We start from the raw sequence: 21,995 nt of genomic DNA on the forward strand, positions 1-21,995 counted from the left end.
CTGTGGCATAGTTTAAAGAACAGACATTTGAGAGGTGAACATTCACATCTAATACTCTAATAATGAGAAATATTTGGGCAGTGAGATCATGCTGACTTTAAACAAATCTTGCTTTACATTCCAGAGCATGTGACATATTAGTGAGACTTAATTCCTTCTTGGAACAGTTGTCCCAAGAAAGATGCAGGGAAAAAGTAAGACAGACAGAATACTGGAAGAAGATATTATTAATACAAAAGATTTAGTTGCTCTTAACTGTAACTTACTGCTTGTTTGTATTTTTTATGAAGTAGAAAAGAATTAGAAGAGTATTATTAAGTCACAAGTTCAGATTTCAAAAGTAGATTGCAATTAGACTGGTGGCAGTAAAATTTTGTGGTTTGAGATACACTGATATATTAACTTATTACCATATTTAACTTCTGTGGGAAATAACAGTGGTTTTCATTAGGAAATTCGAGTTTCTTTTTCTTAATAAATAAATGAGATACATACAGTGTTTTAGCTTAGAAGGAAAGTGGCTGAATGAAAATTCAAGGGATGTGTGTAAGTGGAATGCAGAAGGTAAATAAATGGGTGGACATGTACTTGCCTTATTTGTATTATTATAGGGAAAAATGGCACAAGATTATCTTGGTTATGTAATTTATGGTGAGATTAGATCGTTTACTTGTTTTGTTATATTTTTTTTCAGTTGACTTTAAGCCTCATGCCAGCATGGACACAGTCCATCACATGTTACTCTTTGGATGTAATGAACCTTCCTCTACTGAAAACTACTGGTAAGAAGTGCATCTTGCTTTTGTTATTAACCAACTCTTTTTCAGTGTTAATTGGTTAAGCCTCTTCCAGTGTCAGAATGCAGAATGTTGGAAAAGCAGGAAATTTGAAATTAAGAAGAAATATATAACAATCTAGTCTTTCCAAACATAAAGTGCTTTTTTTTAACTAACTCCTCCGTATTCTTCATGACTAATTGACTGTCTCCAAGGAGAAGGCAGAAGCTATAGTAAAGAGAGTGCCATTGAATACCAAGAAATCTAATCTTTGAACTATAGTTGGCTGCTTTTCTCTGTATGAAGTCATGTAGCAGAATGAAACTGAGCAAAGGATAAACTAAACAAGATTGTCAAGTTATTTGGTAGTTGTCTTGTGCTTCCAAATGCCTAAGCAGAGGGAAATGCCTATGCATTTTGAGAGCAGAGGGAAACACCCAATGCTAGTAAAATAGGTGTGTAAAGGCTATGTGAAGAGAACGTGAAGGTGGGTGGAAATTAATCATCTTTCCAGTAATTTTGTAAAGTTTCTGAAGGTTTTCATGAGGTATTTTTGCTGATGCTGCAAAGGTTATATGAATTATTCTGAACTGTAGAACAATTTTAATACAGTTGTTCTGATAGAGTTGTGTAATCAGAATTTATCTTTTAAGTATTTACCAAACACAGCTGGAATTTAGAATTAACAGTATAGTGTAATTTAATTTCAGGAAAAATAACCCAGAACATTCTGAATGCATGTTTTGGGCAGATGATTTGATTAGTATTTTAAACATACACAGTACACTTTCCTCAAAAGTCTTATCACCTGTTTACCTAGCAACCAGTAGTTCTAATATTGAAAATGTAATCTTGCACAGTTGTGCAAGAAAAGCAGATGCTTAAGAAGTTCAGACCAAAGTAAAACTGAAAGCATAGAATTTCTATTAATTTCTTTTCCCTGCAGACACTTTTTCTGTATTCTTTTTTATTGTATCTCAAATGACAGAATATACTTGAATACTTTAATGTGAACAATGTGCCAACATAAAACTTTTGCATTCTGGCCTTTTAAAAACAGGTAACTATCCTACTTAAAACTGTGTAGATTGTACTTGGAGCTTGTGCTGTTTTCATATTTCTGAAAGTAGTTTTAATAGAGCCTTGGAATAATTTGTACATGATAGAATTATGTTGTTACAGATTGATCAGGAGCTTGTGTTGAGTTGAAGTTATGAGACAGTACCTAAGTCACAAGTAACTGATGTTCTGAGGTTGTAGAAGAGTTGGATCCAAAGCCAAAAACCGAAGTTTTTCAAAAATGAATCAAACTGAAATCCCTGTTTTGAGCCTAAAGTTAGGTGGTTTGAGCTCCCTGGTTGTACTTTCACTGTCCCAGCAAACGACTCACCGATGACAGCCTTTGCAGTGTGGCAGCTAATGTTGCTTTTGTTCTTGATTGACATACCTGTCAAACGACAAGATACTTATTTAGTTATGATGGATTTAGCTTTGCTGGACACCAGATTCCCACCAAGCTGCTCTATCCACTCATCAGGATGGAAAAAAACTCATGAGTCAAAGCAAAGGCAGTTTAATAAAGCAAAAGCGAATGTTGTGCAGAAGTGGAGGAAAACAAAATATTTTATTCTCTTATCTTCATCACCACGCCTCTTTCTAGGAAACAGGACTTCAACAGAACAAGTAATGGTTGCCCTGAAAGACAAATAAATAACAAATATGTGTGTGTGTGACATGGTGGCTGCTAGGAGATTCCCTCCTGCTAGCCCTGTCTCTTGGCCAGTGCCAAGAGTGGCCTCTCCCTATACACCCCTAGGGTCAGTCTGGGTAGTGGTGTGAGCAGGGCTGCTTGGTACCCTGAAGCAGCAAGGCTGCTCTCTGTGGATGCTGTTTCCAACCTGAGTCAAGAATCCAAGGTGTAGGAATGAGAGGGGTCAGTTCTGTGGGTTCCCAAGGGGTTTAATTCTTGAGAGGAACCAGGGACAAGTGACACAGAATACAGGCTTGCAATAACTTTGAATTTATAACAGAAAAATGCACCACCACATCTGCCCCCTTTTGTTTAGTTTTGAACAAAGAAGGGAGAGGGGTGGGAAAAATAAACTTTCCATTACCTTTAATTGTTGAGTTGATATAATATGGTATGGAACATTTCTTTGGACAGTTTGTATCAGCTGGCCTGGCTGTAGCCTCTGCTAAGATCTTTCCCAAACACTGATGTGTTATCAACAGCTTTCCAGCTACTCATTTGAATCCCAGCATCATGAGGGTTGCTGTGGGGAAAATTAACTCCATCTAAGCCAGACCAAATATGTTAGTATGTTTAAATCTGCTATTTTCAATTTTTCATATGCAGGTTTTGATTAGATCTTGCAAATTTTTAATGTGTATTTTCTGAGGTTTTGTATTTGTTTTGCATTCTCAAAATGAAAGCTCTTCATTCATCTCTCATCATTTCGCATCACTGTTTTTGCAGCAGTTTGCAGCTTTTTATCTTGCTCTACCTGCAGTTATTAGCAAGGCTAGAAAGATGATCATGTCTTTTCTACATAAAATAGACTCAACAGTGCTAGAAACTTCTAACCTGATTTTGTTAAAGTAGTTCTGGTGACTGTGTTACTGGTCTTCATTGTTGTTTAATTTGGTTATTTGCTGTTCCTTTAGTTACCTGAAGACTAACAAATGATGACTTCACTTGCTCTTCTGCTTAGTAGGGAAGGAATAGTTGTTTGAGCAGACCACTGTAAGACTTGCTTAGCAGGGATCCTCTCCTTTTTACTTGCTCAACATTTTTACAGAGACAGCTTTGATTCAATTAGGCATGCCACACAGATTTTTTTTTTTCTACTTTCTTTTTCAAAGTTCTGGCCATATTAGTTACATATGGTTTTTCAAGCCAAGTTTTTCTTTACCATAATAATGTGAATTAGTTGTACTATGGAAAAATAGGCTGTTAGGAACATTCAGAATAGAACGTCAAAATTAGTTTTCCTGAGATGTGAAATTTCATTCAGGCCAGTTTTGAGTAAGGAGGAATGAGAAGCATCCAGATGACTCTGTTTGGTTTAGCTGCCCTTTGGCCATAGCTGTGCTAAGCCAAATTCTGTAATGCCCATCTGGCCTGCTGTCTTTTCTGGTGATTTGACATTATTCTTGCAAATGTCCCTGGCCTTCTGAAAGGGAACTGGAACCTGCACTGGTTTCAACATTCACTGCAGCGTGGTACAATCTTTATCTGAACAAATGCTAAAGGTTGTCCTCCCTTCTTGAAATACACAGGCATTTCCACAGGGCGGGGGGGGGAAAAAAATGTTTCCCAGGGCTCATTGCCTCAGGTGTTGCTCAGTATGTTAAAAAAATAGCATAGCTGCTTCTATTTCTCGATCATAATGATCTAAAAACAGTTCAGCCACAATGACAAGTTTTGCCTGAGCTGACAAGCTGTGTTGAAATTGAAGTAACATGCCTGAATTGATTGATAAAAGTTCAGATTCTCTGTAGATAATCAGTAATGCACTTGGATGTTTTAAAAGAAAATGTTGAATTATTCAGAACTTGTGAGTCTCCTGGCAAGACAGGTCTTGTGCTGCATCAAACCTAACACTGAAATAATCTCTTGTGAATGAGCTGATTAATAGATAAAGCCATTATTTTAAGATCAGGCAGGGCAACTTTAAATAGTTATCTTATGCAAACAAATGTATAAGTGCAGGGCACAGATGGCCACATGGTGATTCCTCTATCAGACAGTTGTTTCTGTTGGCAGGAAAGAATGGGTGTGGATGCCTTTGACATCAATAGTTCAGTAGAGGTTGCAAAAGATGTTATGACTAGTTCAGTGAAGGACATTTATTTCACTGCATAAGGAAGAGTGGGGGACAGTAGAAACAATTGTATTTTTAGATGTAGTTTTTTACCATTGCCTCTGCCCCAGAATGTTCTGCAACACTCAAGAGCTAAAATGATGATTTGTCTTACTCAATTATCTAAATTACCCTTTTTTTAGAGTATAAATATTTTTTTTAAAGTATTGATTAGTATTAAGTAGTGCAGTGTAATAGAGGAAGACATAAAAGAAGTTATTTGTTACCATAACCAATGCAAATGTGCTAAAGGGATACCCAAATACTGGTCTGACTGACATAGTGAAAATTTTACTTTCAGTCTAGGTAATCAGTCAAAACCCCAGTGCCATTAATAAAAACAGCCCTTGAGCTTACCCAAGACTGGGGAAAATGCCTTTGGGAAGTCCAGGAGAGTTTGCAAAAAACTGCAAAGATCCAAGAAGCAATCAGTAAGCTCTCTCCTCCCCCAGTCCATTTCAAATTTTTAGTCAAAATCAATTTTTAGAACAATAGTGTGTAATATGCAGCTATAGTCCATTTTTAAAGTATTCTGTGTCACTCATTCAGTTTTGAATCTCATTTTTTGTATGTAAAGAAGCTTTACATTATTTTTCAATGATTTTTTCAGCTTTTAAAATGATTTGCAGTGATTTTTTTGTTAGTTAAATTTATACTTTTTACTAGCTCCCTGCTTTTCAATCTGTTTATCTTATTACCTCTTCTTTGCAATCTCCTAGGTTTGTTTTTTTCTGAAAACTTAATGTTTTAAGATTATCATTGATGGCAAAATGAGATTGTTGACCATTTTTTAAACAAAATGAATGACCAGTTCATCTTTGTCCCCTGCAGTCTTCCACCTCCATTCTGGTAGCCTCTTGGAAGCAAGTTTGAGGCAGCCAGCGCAAGGCCTTTTCCTAATTAATATGTTCTTAGTAATACTGTGGTATAAATTAAAGGCAGTTGGGCCCAAAGTGTGGTGGTAAAGCTGTGACTGTGCTTGTAGTTCCTTCTGGCATTCTTCCTCAACAATCTCTTCAACACATTCCCAAATTGTGCAGCTCAATACTAGGTTAGATCCATGAGGTCTTTTGGGATTTTTGTATAGTAGCAGTGGGAAGCTTCATAATTTTCAGTTGCAGCTGCATCCATCAAAACATATCGCTTACCTTGAAGTAAGTTTTGACTGTCTTTTGGGACATGGGGATGTTTGAAGGGGAAGATGACAAAACTGTTAGTTATGAAGGTATAGAAATGGCATGTTGTGAGTACAACTACTAAAAAAGAAGTAGTGTGTTGATACTATCATAATTATGGCAGAGCTTCTGCAATCTAATTAAATACATTACCTGGGCTGCAATAAAGCTCACTGGGATGAAAGAAATGCACAATATCCTGCTGAGGTGGTTTGATACACGTGCCAGAAGAGCTGGTTATTTCTGAGAGATACCTGGAAAGCACCATTATTATTTGCACATATGGCTTAGCTGTTCTCAGCAGAAACATGATCGAGCTGCATCTGCTAGATGTCCTGATCTTTTTTGTGTTCATACTCTTCCTCACACTGTATGGCACTCTTTTTTCTGCACAATTTCAGGTGACTGAAACCATGCAAATGTTTTCCCAAGTGTCATTTTACAGGCAGTGATAAACAGTGCGGGGCCTGTACTATTTTGACTTAGAATGAAACACTGGCATAGACTCCAAACTTCATTGTATCTGGCTTGAGTCTGTTGGTGTAGTCTGACTAGTTTCAGGGTGAAGCTTTCTAAAGCATACCTGTGCATGCTGTGCACCTACACTCCATGCTCAGGGCCATGGATGCTTTGCCATTGGAAGAAGGTACGACTACACCTCGTAAATAAACCTTTTCCCTAATTCAGGATAAAGAGGGAGAAGTGTTTTCTAGGTGGGTGTTCAGAAAGCTCCTTAGGGTCCCTTCTTTGATTATCCATGTGTATCATCATGCAGCTTACACCCCCGTATGGCAGTCAGTGCCTTCTTGGATGTGGTCCAGGTGCGTTGTGTGGTCTGTACAACTGTGTCTGGCCATTTAGACTTGGTAGTGTCTCTGCCTGAGGTTTACCAGTTCTTGCAGATTTAAGGTACCTAGAATTTGCCATTCTTTGGGAATCTTTCATTCTTCACTCTCAGTGTCACCTGCAAGCTGCATAGGCTAGGGACAACTCAAGCTCTGTTACGGTAAACATGTGTGACCTGTTTCTGGCCTGTTAACTTGGCAAACCCTCCTTTTTTCTTTTTGTTTTCCCTTGGGTTTTTGTTTAGCATCTTTTTGGTGATTGTTTCTTTTGTGTGTATGTATGTATGTTTATTTTGTGTGTGTGTGTATGTGTGTGATTTTTCTATTTTGAAAAACAAGAAATCTTGCAATGGAATAAGAATTAACTTAAAGCAACAAGCTTGCATTAAATACAGGGCATGAGTGCCTTCTATATATGGGTTCATATACAGTTTCCTGTCACTTTTTTTGACAATTATTTAAAATTAATTTTAAACAACCAATTTTATGTTTTGTGGGGATTTTTTTCTGCTTGTGTATGAGTCCTATTCCTCTGTGTAAATGTGGCAGCCATTGTATCACTTGAGTTAATGTAGAAATTTTCATACAGTTCATTACCATAAAATATTCCTTAATTTTTTCCACCACTGATTAATAGGCTGACAGGGCCCATCAGAACTGTCTAACACTGCCTTAATGCAAAGGGAGGGAAATAATAGAAGGTGGAACATATACTAATATCCACGAGAGCAATCTACATTAAAATAACTGTGTTTAATCAGCATACATTCAAAAAACCATCTTAATTTGTCTTAAAATTAGTGGTTTTGCATGTAACTCACTTGCTGTTTTCTGGTTTCAAAACTTTAAAAATTATATTTCCTTTTCTTTTCTCATGTTTTTAGGGACTGTGATGAAGGAACATGCAAAGATAAATCTAACATTTTGTATGCTTGGGCAAGAAATGCTCCACCCACCAGGCTGCCCAAAGGTATTGGCCCTTTAATATGGGATGCTTGTGTGCAGGGGCAGGGGTAAAAGGAGGGCATGGAAGTAAGAACCTGGAATATCTGAGGACATCCTATAATATTTTTATTATGTCTAATTGATAGAAACTGTATAAACATCAACCTAATTAACTATGAAATATATTATGCTAGTTAATACACTTGTGGGCTTTTGTCATTCTGTTTGCTATACCATTATGGGTTTCTATAGGGGTAAAAAAGGCAGCGATAAAGTATCATAATATACTGTTTATATTTATATAGCATTAATCTTGCATTTCCTACTATGTGTTACTAGAAGGTTACTATTTATTTATCTTTCAGTAGCACACCAATAACATTAAAATATTTTTGTTTGTTTAGGAATACACAAATAAATTCAATTGAAGCATTGAATTTTTCTTGTTCAAAGTATATGTTGAGAATTTAATGTGTTTTTCATTTTAAATGCATTTGAGCAACATGCTTGTATACTCATTTTCTTGTATAATAGACAGCCCTGCTGAATTAAATCAAAACATTTTAAGCTACTTGGAGTGGTATGTCTGGAAAATGGGTTGAAGTGCTTCTTTGTAATTACCACTAAGAGTCTTAGAAATATCTACCATCTGTATAGCCTTGATCTGAAAATATCTTGAATTCTAAGTATTTTTTATTTCATCTTTTACTGCCCATTTTCATAGCTGGGGCATATCATGAAAATGTTTTTTTAATAATCCATTTACACACTTACCAACATTATTGTTATTTGATTTGGTTATCAGAATGTCAAATTAAAAAAAAAATGTTACATGGAGGATTCTGTAGACGTTTTGTACTTAGAGAATTATGTAGACCTTTTGCTATTAAATCCCAGTTATTAATACTTTTCTCTTTGGCAAGCTGTGCAAAAGTAAAAGGTTTTTAGGGAGTATTCATAAAGATGCCTCATTTGTGCACAGAGAGGCTGCAGTCCCATCTATAAGGTGGCTTTGTGGGATTCTCTGACCAAATACAAAGAAATTGTTCTTCTGCTTCTTTTGAAAAATGTTCATTGTATAATTTGTTTAGAGAAATCCTTTTTGGTGATGTGATAATTTGCAATTTCATTCTTTCAAAATACTACAAGCTTCTTTGTTGTGTTTTGTGCCTGTGCTTGCTTCTCTCATTAAGTAACATAGGTGTATAATTTCCTCAAGGTTTTTTCTGCATATAATATTAATTTAAATCTAAAAGTATTTTACGACAGACCTTTTCTCTTCTTAGTAAGTTAGTGTTAATTAGTTTGTATCATGCAGAGGTTATATGATAAATGAAAGGTCCACCAAATCCTACATGGACAGTAAGGCTTCATTTTTATTTTTGATTTTTAAAAAATCTGTATTAATGTTCTTTGATTGAGAGGGTTCTTTGCATAAAGCAGATACTTTTCATAATTAAGTTATAGTCCTAGCTTCTTAGTCTGTTTGGGATTATGTGCTAGTGGTTTTCCTGGGTTTTAGGACAAAGTTTTCTTCAGTGGTGTCTGAAATTTTCTACCCCTTCACTCTTAGCCAGTAAAGTAATTTGTATTTTTTATATTGTCAGTGATGGTGAATCGTCTTACATTTTATTTTTACTGAAAACAATACATTTTCCTTCTCTTAGGTGTTGGATTCAGAGTTGGAGGAGAAACGGGTAGCAGATACTTTGTTCTCCAGGTACACTATGGAGATGTTAGTGCATTTAGAGGTATGCATTTTGGAAATTTGTTTTGTAAATTGTATCAGCTACATCATCAAAAATATTTACCTGTAGAAAAGAATTTTTCTGTTAGTGCCATTTGCAAAGATTAGTGGGCATATTTGGAATACAGTTTCTGTATTAACTTGACTGCATAAACGTAATTTATCTATAAATATTTGAAAGGCGAACACCATTTTTTTCTTCAAAAACTGTGAAGCAGATTACTTAAAGTGATCAAGAAGCAAATTAATAATTTTATGTTTAGGGAGAAATTTGGGATTTTCATATATAATTCAGTGTTTTATTTAATGAAGCTGAAACAAATAGGTGTGAACACACTTAACCTGTCATCTTACTTGAGTAGATTGTGAACAGATAATATTCACTGGCCAGTTAGTCACAGTATTTGTGTTTGAAAAAAATGTAACTCATGGAGACAGTGTCTTTTTGGTTTGTTTGTTTGGCTTTGTTTTTGATTTTTTTTTTTATGATGAAATGCTCATTTCAAGCATAACAATATGGTTATTCTTGCCATTGAGTGTCTCACAGAATCACATAATACTTGAGATTGAAACAAATCTTTGGAAGTCATCTGGCCCACACCCTCCCTGCTCAAGCAGGGCCTGTTGCCCAGGCCATGTCCAGGTATATTCAGGGGTAGAAGCACCCCAGGGCAACCTCTGCCAGTGCTTGGTCACTCACACAGTGGAAGTTTCCTTATGTTCAGCAGAAGCCTCCTGTGTTTCAGCGTGTGCCCATCACCTCTGGTCCTGTCTCTGAACACTGTGAAGAGCCTCGTTCCCTCTTCTTTGCACCCTCCCTCCAGATCCATCTTTCTCTGAACAGGCTGAGAGAGCCTTTCCTCACAAGAGAGATGCTCCAATTCCTTCATAATCTTTGTGGTCCTTTGCTGGACAGAATTAATTTAATATGTGGTTAATTAAATTAAATGAAAAACAGTCTTTTTAGAAGAGTTGAATATGAGAGTAGATGATTTTATGTACAGCATTTTTTCCCTCCAGAACTGATGGGAAGTAAAATTGGTTGCTAATACATAATTAACTACTACATAAAGTCAAATATTTTATATTTGTAATTACTTGTAAGTCACAATAGTAAGCTCTGAACAATGCTTTGGAATCCTTGATGTACTGCTGAAAGCATAACAAGTTAACTGACAGCTTTTCATCATTTATCCTCTGTTCTGAATTGCAACAACTGCATGTGCTTACATACAACCTTCAGTGACTGTATTCTTATGCTTTGACTCTATTCTTATATCTGTGGTTATCAACAGACATGTAATTACAAGAAAAATCCCTTTAGGTTATTCCTGAAATTTAAAAAAACTTGTGCAACTAGTTAAAAAATCTGCATTGAGTATCTTTGAACACTACTATGAAGGTTTAGGGCATTTTATTAGATAGAATAATTCTGCTTTCCATCCCTTCTTACCTATAATCTTGAGTTAAGAATTCATATTTAGATATGCACTTTACGCTCAGATAACAGAATAAAACTTATTGTACCTTGTCTAAAGTAAACAGATTAAAATTTAGTCTGGAGAACCAAAAATACATTCTACAAAAAAATATGTGAACAGCTATCTTAGAAAAATATTGATTTCTCTATTTCATTTTCTTTACTTTTTATATTGTAAAAGGAAAAATTATTGTGGAATTATGCCTAGATAATGGATACAAGTAAACAAATAAAAACTTGTCAGAAATTTGTCTGTCTTTTTATATACTCATAAGTGTTTTGAGTTAAGATTCAAATTAAAGTAAATCTAGCCATCTTTAGGTCTATAAAGGGACACAGTCAGCCTTGGGCTGTAGGGAATCCTGGTCTCATTTTATTATTCTATGTAAGCACCTTTGAATCTGAATTTTTAAAAATACTATATTTTTCTGATGCCTAGAATGTTTTTTTCTTTTTCCTTCCCTTTGTATAACAAAGACTAATGTTGTTTCTAATCTGCCATATTATTATTTTAGTCCTTTCCAGCACATGTAAGAATATAATTGTTATCTCCAAGAATCAAAGTATTTAGAAGGTCTTTAGACTTTATTAGACCTTATTTAGACCTGATAAGGTCTTTTAGCTATTCTGAAACTGAAGGTTTTTACATTGTCATTCTGTATGTGTTGAACATTTTGTATGTGTTTTCTATCCATTGCATTGTTTGAAGCAACATATAATTTTTTGTCAATATATTTGGAGCAAATTTATGAGGATGTCTTTCATCTTTGTTGAGCTTTGGCTTTTTTTTTCATTCCCTTTCTTGTTCTCTCTTCTTGCACAGTGAACAGTGCATTCTTGAATTCTCGGCTTCTTTTAACTCCCAGCTTTTCACTGAGTAGATTTATTTCTCCCTAGTATCACTCTCTGCAAGAATTATGTTACCCACATTGCATATAATAATATATAATTTCTCAGTAGGGTGTAGGGTTCTTAGTGTTTTCTTAGGATTTGGTTTTTTTGGTTGGGGAGAGTAATTAGTTTTGGCCACCAAGTTAGTAGATGTCTTAAAAAGATCTGTTTTCTCATAAGAATGTGAGTTGTATATGGTAGTTTGAACATTACTCTGAATATTATTCTGAACATTAGATTTGATGTGCTTCTCTTTGACATTCTCTTGAATATGCCAATGTCTTGTATAAAATTAGCTTTTCATATTCACAGAGATTCATGGCTATGATATATTTTTATATTCTTTTAGCAAATCAGTCCTCTGTGACCTTTATGAGGTCTTCATCTGTTAAAAAAATTAATGTTGAACCAGGATCAACAATTGTCTCCTTTCTGTCTGGAAAGTAAGTTGTGAAAATGTCACTGGGGAGTTTCCTTCCAGATTTCATACTAGACTTTTAAAAATAAATTTTGCTGAATTGATATTGGATGAGTGAACAGATCAGCAAGTACAAGCACCTTGACTTACATTAAAAAAACAAATTAAGTTTTATATACCAACTATTAGATACCAATATTAAATGCAGTATTATTTGTCTCATTCTTTACTAGGACCTCAAGTTCATTTCTTGTGCTGCGTGTGTTTGCTCAATAAATATAACTTTTACAAAATTACTTCCCCATGGGCATTAGCTTTGGAATTGCCCTGACTGGGGATTGTGCTCACCTTTGAGGCTAGGATACTTCTTACCTTTAATGGATCAAAGCCAATTCTGAGACAGTATGTGGAGATTTTGGTGCAAATCAAGGGTTGACTTTGAAGTAACAAGGGGTTTGGAGCTCCATAAAAAGTGCCACTCTGTGCAATGGAAGCTTGTACGTATTCTAGTCACCATGAATGAGTGTTATTCTGTTCTTATGAAATACTAGAAACAGAGCAGTGAAAAAGCTGAATAAATAGTTTGAGCAGAGTGTTCAATAATTTATTATCCCCATACTCAGAGTGCAAAGAAAGTAGGTTTTGAAGAGTGTTTGTTTTTATGAGTAAAAAACCCATAAAGTTTTAAGTATCTAGGAAGTCCTAGAAGGCTCAATGTCTGTGGCAGATTATCATGCATGTAATTGAAGAGTTCAGGACAGTTCTGTGGCAGATTATCATGCATGTAATTGAAGAGTTCAGGACTGTAGATCTGGATAGAGAGATTAGCAGAAAGCCTGTCAGGCTTGCTTCAGAGGTCTTAGCAAAATCAGCTTACAGAAGGAGAGTGTTTCTTTTTAGGATTTGCCTTCACATCAGGTGTGAGTATTTAATTTGAAAAACTGTTGAGTATTTCTAGTATTTGAGATATTTCTCCTAGAAAACATTTCAACATTTATTGGCAGTTAAACTTGGAATGACTGTTGCAATGTTGTCATGCACAGTTTTTAAACATTATATCCTTAAAATCTGAAACCAGTGTAACATGCACCATTGGCTTTGTTTGATATGGATAAATAAAGGCAGCCAACATTTAATATGATTGTCATATACTTGCACAGAGCACAAAAGGCAGAACACAACTTGTCAGCCTTCTTTGGTGAAGTGTTCAGAGCTTTGAGTGTTTCAAAGAGGTGAACTGAAGGAGGAAGAAGCAGGGAAACATCAGTTCCAGCATCCCTCTGTAGTTGTTAAAAAACATTTAGTTGAGTTATGGCTAAATATTACTACAAACAGAATTATAAAGTGCCGTAGGAATTTCTGAAAGGTTTAGACTAATGTATCCATCTATTATTTTATTCTCAACACAGCACTGTAGATCAGATTCTTGTGCCAGAAGTTAATTTGTGCTTCTCTGATATTGATTTAGATGATTGTCTTATATAGTAGCAATTGTAATAATTAGTAGCAACTTTACAACTATCTTCAGTTCATTTTGAAATTGCTCTCTTTAGATGAAAATGCAATCAGCATTTTTTCTATGCTCTGAAAATTCAAATTGTGTCAAAATACTTTAATATTACCAAACAGAAATAATAGTCAAGGTTTTTTTTCTCCTCCTTCTATATGCTACTTTTATCACTATGACCTAGTAAGGGCAAAATTTTTCAAATATTAAATTAGTTTGATAGTTTGGGCATAATTTTGCAGCTGTTTTCAAAAGATAGAATGGTGATGTTTTTCAACTAAAATTCCAGAACCAAGAAACTCAACATGACTGACTGCATTTTAAAAATTTAAATTTTATTACTTTAAGTAATAATATTCTAAGAGGAAGCAAGCATTTTCCAATTTCCATTGAAATTCATGTAATGCAGAGTTCTAACAATATTAGACTTATAAAAACTGATTTCTGAAGTATCACCTCTGTTATATAAATAAGAAAAAAATAGTTTAAAATTAGGAGAGTGGGCCAAAAGAGACTTTAAAAAGACATTTGTAGCAAACATGGAGGTATTAGGATTATAACTGAAGCTGCCTGCAGGGATGGGGATGAACAGTATATACATATATTGAACTTTTTCTAAAACCATTGAAAAGGAGTTTAGTTTCTTTTTCTCTTGAATGTTTTCTTACCATTCCCCTTCTTTTGTCCTAATAGCTTAGTCTTTTTGGTACTTTTGGATTCTTGATTTTGTAGTCTTGATTCTTGTAAGTAATCATGATGAAAAAACTACTGTTCTTATTTTTCTTTTTTGTGTACAGTGAAGACTTAGCTTTTTTTGTTGTTATTTGTAGAGGTGCAACTGTGGTATAGTGATGCAGATTTTTAAATCCAGAAGTGTTTATTGGGATGTGCAGAACTGGAGTAACTAGGAATTGGTAGATGCCATGATAGTGAGCATTATGACAATGCAGTGAAATTGTATTAGGAGCTATTCCAATTGAATAACACATACCTTAATTTACAGATCTATTTTGTGAACATAGTGAAAACAAATTCTTGTAAATTCTACTATGAGTGATGGGGAAAAGCAAACTGGGTATTATCCCTTAATAGTGACATATGGGGTGACTGAAATAGATAATGTTTGAAAAACGGAACTGACCATTTTTAATCTATCAAGTTTCCATGCATTGTCCCACTTTGGCCATTATCCTTTTTTTCTGTTCAAATGCATTACTTTTTCAGTTTGGAATCTAGCTATTATGGGAGGAAAAACTCCCAGAAATTACCACTTGCTACTATAGATACTCTGATCTCTTACCTGAAACATATACTGTTGGATAATATTTTTTCAGGATGTCCCATTTACTTACTTTGGAGTTAGATCCATCTTCTAACTACAGCTATTATTGTATATATAAGAAAAAGAAACTGGCTTTAAAAAGAGCAAAGATTGAACTCCCAGATGGCCAACTATAATTTAGTAACTGTCAAGATGACTGGATCTTTAAACTAAAATGTCAAACATATCAGCTAATGATGATACAGTACACTGACAAATTAATTAGCTATTTTTACTCACCTTCTAGGATATCCAGTTTTAAGTAGAATTGCTGTCTGTGTTGGAATATCCAGTTTATCTGCTGATTTTCATTACAAGGATTTCTGGCAGCTGCATTTTAATGTCTGAAATTACTGCTTTTCACAAACCTTTCATTTTTATAACTTTGATCAAAATATAAATGTGTTTGAAACAAAACTACTTTTTATATTGTTCTAAACATGATACTATTTCATTTCCCAGATACTAACTCATAAAGATCTAAATTTTCTAGTACTGTAGTTTTCATCCACCAAAGTTTTTCTTTGTATTAGGATTTCTACAAATGCAGTGCTGAGATGATCAGGTTGGTGCAAATTTCAGAAGTATTTCCACAGTATAGCAATTTTACTGCAGTAAAATTGTAAGATTAAAACAGTAAGATTAAAACTTGTTCAGATGTCTCTTATTTTTTACACAGCAGAAAAATCTTATTAATATGTAGTAATTTGCAGGGATTCAGTTGCTAATGATGAAACTTTCACAATTTGTACAGATAAACACAAGGACTGCTCTGGTGTAACTTTGCATCTGACACATCAAAAGTGAGTATTTTTAAAAATGCTTACCTATTTTTTATTGGAATAGAAATTGTGGATTCCACCAGACACATTTGAAATAAAAATAATACGTACTTCACAATATTAAGAATTACAAAATTGTGTCATCTGTTGGCAAAAAATTTCATTTCTGCTAAGAAACTTGACACAGCTGAAATTAGTACTGGTTTAATAGAGTTTAAGAGTTTCTTGTTTAGAAACTGAGATGAGAACAGCAATTATACAGATGATAGCTTTGTTCTATTTCACATACTTTGCAGAAAATGCTTTAGAAATGGTAACAAAAAAGAGAGGGCAGGGGGAACTGCTGCAAAATAACTTTGTTATTAGGAGACCTGTTTCAGATGTAATCCAATGTTTAGAAATCAGTGATATCAAATGGTATTGCATAACAAGTCACTTGCAGTTGTGTTTTACAGAGGACTTGTTTATCAGAACTTGGATTTTCCTTTGCAGGCAGCCCTTGATTGCAGGAATGTATCTTATGATGTCTGTGAACACAGTCATACCACCAGGCAAGAAAGGTGAATTATCATTTCACAAAGTGATTATATGATTTCAGCATCTATTATTCTTGCTTATTGTGGAAGAAAATTTGACAGTGGCTTGCTGATATGTAGTTGGACAAATTATTTATTTGACTGAACAAATGGGGAAAAAAGTTAAGATTGTGTCCTGTTTCCTATGACTATCATCATCAGTGAAGGCAATCAGTGCTGTATGAACACTGTGTACAAATAATAATGAGTATTTATTTAATTTATTTTCATCTTCTATTTTATAAAAAATGCCCTACCTCTTTTCTAATTCCTCCTTTCCCCTCTAAAAAGCCATAAACTGCTTTGGACTCTTCTTCATATGTCATTCATGACTTTTGTGATTCTACTAAGAATTCAGTTTTAAAATAATTAATTTCTACCAGTAAGGAAAAAACCCAAACCTGTAATAAAAAGTTTCCAAAGTGTTTCTGTTCAGAATCCTGAATTTTATCTAAAACTCAGCTTGGAAACTCCCAAAATCCTTTCTTCAGCTAGCACGGGATGTACTGTTTTAAGGAAGTTGGACACTGACTGCACTCTGCTACACCAAATTTTTAAGCACATGACCAAGAGCATCATTTGTCCCATTCACAGCTGCCTAAATATGATGAGGTGGTCAAATGCTCAGCTGACTACAACTGTTTAGTGAATTCAGCAACCCAAAGCATTTTTAAATTTGAACTGAAATTAAAAATATTTTGCCCTCCAATGTGAAAACACACCAAATTAATTCCTCACTATCCCCAAGAATATTTGATCAGTGTAGGAATTTAATTTTTCAACTGGAAGGGTGAGGGAAAAGGACAAACACAGTTCTGTAGTTGCTGATAACTTCCTTCTCATGATTGGTCAAATTTAGAGCTCTTAAGTAGAACATGAAATTTGTTAAAACAGGAAGCGTGGCAGTATCTCTCAGAAAGGCATCAGGATTTTTCTGTAGGCTCTTCCTTAGGTACTGTTAGTGCACCTAATACAAGTACTACCCTGTAAACATTGTACAGCAATTCTGTGACAAAGTCTCTTCTCTAAATCTGAATTAAGTCTGGGTCTTTATAATCAAGACTTCATTTTAAATTGTATCCGTTTAGAATTAGATTTTAATTTTCCCCTGAGTAGATAATTTACCATAGCTATGTTTATTTTAAGCAACTCTCAATATAGTCTGTAAGTAATTGTATTATTTTGTTAAATAGTACTAGCATGCACTGGAAGAATTTCTGTCTTTCAGACAGAGAGATTTTACATATATGTCAGCAGATTAAGTAATTTTCAAGTAACCTGGAGAATATTTTATTTGTTTTTCTTTGTAGATGTTTTGGAATATCTTATATTCCATCTCAAAACATCTGTTGAAATACAAGATGTTATCTATTATCTTTTGAAATCATCTGTTGTCCATTGTATGTATGGTTTTTGTAAACCATACTGAATGAAGTACAGTAATTCAACTTTTCTCTGTTTGATAAATGATCTGTTTGTCATTGTTTATTGCTGTCATATTTTCACAGTGGTTGATGCAGACATTGCCTGCCATTACAAAAGGTCTCCAATGCACCTTTTTGCCTACAGAGTTCACACACACAGACTAGGTAAGAGTAACATAGGAATATCAAATACCTAACAGAAAAATGTTGCCCCTGCAACATAATTTTTTAAGTATATCTCACTTCTTTTGTATATTGATATCTTATAGGTAAAGTAGTGAGTGGATACAGAGTGAGAAATGGTCAATGGACATTGATTGGTAGGCAGAGTCCGCAACTACCACAGGTTGGTTGGGTTCTTTTGAGTTCTGAATGTAAATTTTAATTATCTTTGTTTCAAACTGAGATGCTGAATTGGAAATCACGTATTCACAGATCTGCATCATGGTGTTCCCACTGGTTATGTACTGTTGTACTCCTGAAAGTGAATATTGCCAAGTACTATCACAATTAGATTATGACGCAAAAGTCATTTCAGATATGTAGCACCATCCTTCTCATCAGTGTCTATTAACAGAGAGAATATGAAGCACTTCCACTGATTGTGGTGAATCATCCTTTCTTTCAGGCATTCTACCCTGTGAAATATCCAGTAGACATTAGCTATGATGATATCCTAGCAGCCAGATGTGTATTCAGTGGGGAAGGCAGAACTACAGAGACACACATAGGGTAAATTTTATTTATTCACTCTATTTCAGAACCTGTTTTACCAGAGTGTTGGTTATATGTAGAAATGTTTTTGTTTAATGTCTTCTTCCAAAGTAATTCTAAGAAACAGTTTCTGCCAGAATGTTTTGTTATGCTATCTGGTCTACTTAAGATTTAACTCTATGCGGTGTTCATTGATGTTACGTGAATATTCACTTTGCTGAAATGTTCAGAAGACTTCTGAAGTGAAGCTGTACTGCCAGACAACTTAGTCAGGTGTTGGGCTGTTGTTAGAGAAGGATTCAGAATATCAATTCTAGAAAATATATTTTTTATCAGGTGACAATATTAACTGTTTATAGCAAAGCAATAAACTTTCACAATTCTCTACATTATTTCAAAAGGAAAATGTGTAGAAGCTTATAAAATTCTGATACTTTGACCTATTGCAAAACCTAGCCTTAAAAAATCTGGACCAACACTGAAATTACCTTTTTTCAGTATAAAAATGTACAGGCTTTTATGAAAAGCAATCAAACCAGAAATTACTACTAATAATAAAAAATAAAAGAATCTGAACTGTGTTAGTCACTGATGCTACTCCACTGCAGGTGGCAGACACAGCCCTGTAAAATCAAGTGGACAAATACAGCTGTGAAAATACATATAATATTAGTACTCTTTTAGCTGGCTGTGGCTCTTTGAACTGTAATTTAATGCATATGTAGAGAAACAGAAATATTGTATGTAAATCTCTTGATTCTGGGAGTGTGTGTTGCACCATTCCAATAAAAGAGATTTTTATGCATTGAGCACCCTAAGATTGCAGCTCAGTGGAGGGTTAAGGATTCAACATGGATTTATCACCTTCCAGTGGGCAGTTAAGATAGTGATGTGTAACAGTTGGAAAAAATATTTTGAGAAGAGGGTTTTACAAATACCATGACACTAAAAACATAAAACCTTAATTTAACTGCTAACCTTTTTTCACAAGTTCAAATAATTTCTGTTATGTTTCTGTAACTTTCCCCAAAGTAGTTTCTGTTTGTTGAATAATTCTTACAGTTTAAGAATCAGTATTAGGAAACTCTGATATTTTCTTTCAATGTACTAGCATTCTTTCAGTGGGGAAACTCTCTCTCTGTTCTTTTCATTACAGTAATTGTTATTACTATAATTATTATTTTACTATATTTATTATTATTTGTTTGCACTATAATATATGAATGTGTATTGTATGAATCATGCCATGTTATTTATTAGTATTATAATTTTTTGTATTACTCTTATTTGTTTATTAATAGTTGATATTTATTATTATTTTATTTTACCACAAGTTTTGCTTTGTCCCACTGGGGAGGGCAGGAGTGGGGGCAGTGAGGGGCAGTACTTAACTGCCACCTGAAATTAAAACACTACAAATGCTTAGACACAGTAGCATTTCAGGTGAGCCACAGTTTACGTAATTTCCACATCCTGTTTTCTGCTGGAGTTTTAAAGAGGAAGCAATCAGAGTGATGGATATTGGAGGTCCAACAGTGAAGTTAATGCTTTCTAAACACTAAAGCAGAGCTTGCCCAGTTTTGTAGTCTCCAAGGGATGCCAGACTTCAACGCATGGAAAAATAACCAATTCCCCTTTTGAAACAGTCTCTTCTTCCGTCTTTCCCTTTCTTCCCTCTGGCTTGTGTTATTATTGTTGCTATGGTGAATAAATTAATGCTGCAGAATGCTGCTGGAAAAGTCAGCACTGATGTCTTTTGCAAACAGCTAATAGAACACCTCTGTGTTTTTTTAATGAGTGTAGGCTCACTGTTTAATTGTGAAAGCTAATTAAAAATCTTGATGTAAACCCCTATATTATATGACTTCCATTAAGAAGTCCTAGCTTATTAATTATCAGGATTGTAGCTCTAAACAAAAGGTATGAACCTATATGGCAGAGGAAGAAACAGACCACAGTTGTAAAGAGGCCATATACTCTGCTTCACAAAGCAATATTTTTCAAAAAAACCCCTTTTTTCTATTGAAGACAGGATTATGTAGCAGTAGAGAAGGGCCACTTCTATTTCAAGTGCATGCACAATATTTATCAAAGAGCTGAATTTTGCTAGTGTTTTGTCATTTCCCTTGCACTCATGTTTTTGTTACAGAAGCTTACAAACAAGTTATCCTCAAGGTGACAGTGCTCTCTTCTCTTTAAGAGATACTTACTAGCTTAATAGGTAACGAAAATAAATTTTACAGTATTAGAGCCAGTGTTACTGGACAGTAAATGAATGCATTTGGTAAGGAAAGGGGAAAGATTTGTCAAATAGCTGCTGAAATGAAACATGTATATTATTTGCAACAATTTCAAATTACATGTGTCCAAGGTTTGTAGAAAAGTAAGTGATTAGTAATGATAGAATCTGTAATATTTAATCAGAACATGTTCCCAGTTGATAACACAATGGGAACTGTGTAGAGTATACTGGAGAAATTAGAAGGAAGAGCAGTGTAAATAGAAGATGCAATTTTCTGTGAAATCAAAAGCAAATTGCTAGGAAGTTTTGAGGTATGTGGGGTTTTTGTCTGAAGCAGATGGGGTTGTGCTTATTCTGCTGCAATTCTCCACACTGCTTTTCTCCAGTATAAACAAAAAGAAATTTCTGATATTCACTGTAATGCAGGTATTGCATGCTTTAGTTTGGGACATCTAAACATTTGATTGCAATATTTTGGTAACCTGTTAAACAAGTTGGATTAATTAAATAATAGCTATTCAGCTCATTGTTTTCTAAGTGCCACATCTTTTCTGTACTGTGTAGGGGTACTGCCAATGATGAAATGTGCAACTTTTACATTATGTACTATATGGAAGCTAAGCATGCTGTCTCATACATGACCTGCACACAGAACACAAACCCTGAAATGTTCAGAAATATTCCACAGGAGGCAAATATTCCTATTCCAGTCAAGTCTGATGTGCTGAAGACGATGCATGGACATCATGAAGGTGAAAAACACTTGTAATCCATTTTATTTGTGCCATCTTATGCTCATTGATATATTTCTCTCTGTTTAGCTGGTATGCAAAATTTTCATAAAGAGCTAATGCAGTTCTGCATAAAATTCAAATTGCTAATTAATAAATCATGGGATTCCACTGTTGGTTTTGGTGGAAATGTCTGCTATAGTCTTTTGTATGTTTCTTTCTCATGTTGTCTTCCATTTCAAACATATTTTTACAGCTGTGGCCTGTAAAAACCTAGCTTCTTTTTCTATGCCAAATTTTATATTAACAGTTTCTTAATATTTATCTTATCTTCTGTCTATTTCCTATGAAATTGAGTCATAACATTGCCCTAATTTTCTAGATCCCACTGCCATGTTATGGGAGGAATCAAATTTTTACATTGAACAGTTTTAGACATATAAATTGCAGGAGCAGTATTATCCAGAGGTAATCTATCTGATGTGTCTGTGTAGCAAGTACAAGTTGTAGTTTTTTATTTCACTTTTTTTACTGTTGCATTGTGTGCTATGACTACTAT

General features: G+C 34.5%; 1 protein-coding gene across 10 annotated transcripts in view; it reads left to right on the top strand.

The window, feature by feature from the left end:
• Positions 1–21,995, top strand: part of PAM (peptidylglycine alpha-amidating monooxygenase) — a 121,103-nt gene that overhangs the window by 66,690 nt on the left and 32,418 nt on the right. For all 10 annotated transcript variants that reach the window (XM_021543985.3, XM_077789994.1, XM_021543987.3 and 7 more), the window contains exons 5-13: positions 695–782; positions 7,544–7,629; positions 9,272–9,355; positions 15,723–15,771; positions 16,243–16,310; positions 17,834–17,914; positions 18,019–18,095; positions 18,378–18,481; positions 21,270–21,457. In XM_021543985.3, coding sequence (XP_021399660.1) covers positions 695–782; positions 7,544–7,629; positions 9,272–9,355; positions 15,723–15,771; positions 16,243–16,310; positions 17,834–17,914; positions 18,019–18,095; positions 18,378–18,481; positions 21,270–21,457 — 825 coding nt within the window. The remainder of the gene's footprint in view (positions 1–694; positions 783–7,543; positions 7,630–9,271; positions 9,356–15,722; positions 15,772–16,242; positions 16,311–17,833; positions 17,915–18,018; positions 18,096–18,377; positions 18,482–21,269; positions 21,458–21,995) is intronic.

Source organism: Lonchura striata, chromosome Z (assembly GCF_046129695.1).
Source record: "Lonchura striata isolate bLonStr1 chromosome Z, bLonStr1.mat, whole genome shotgun sequence".
NCBI classification, from domain to species: Eukaryota; Metazoa; Chordata; class Aves; order Passeriformes; family Estrildidae; genus Lonchura; species Lonchura striata.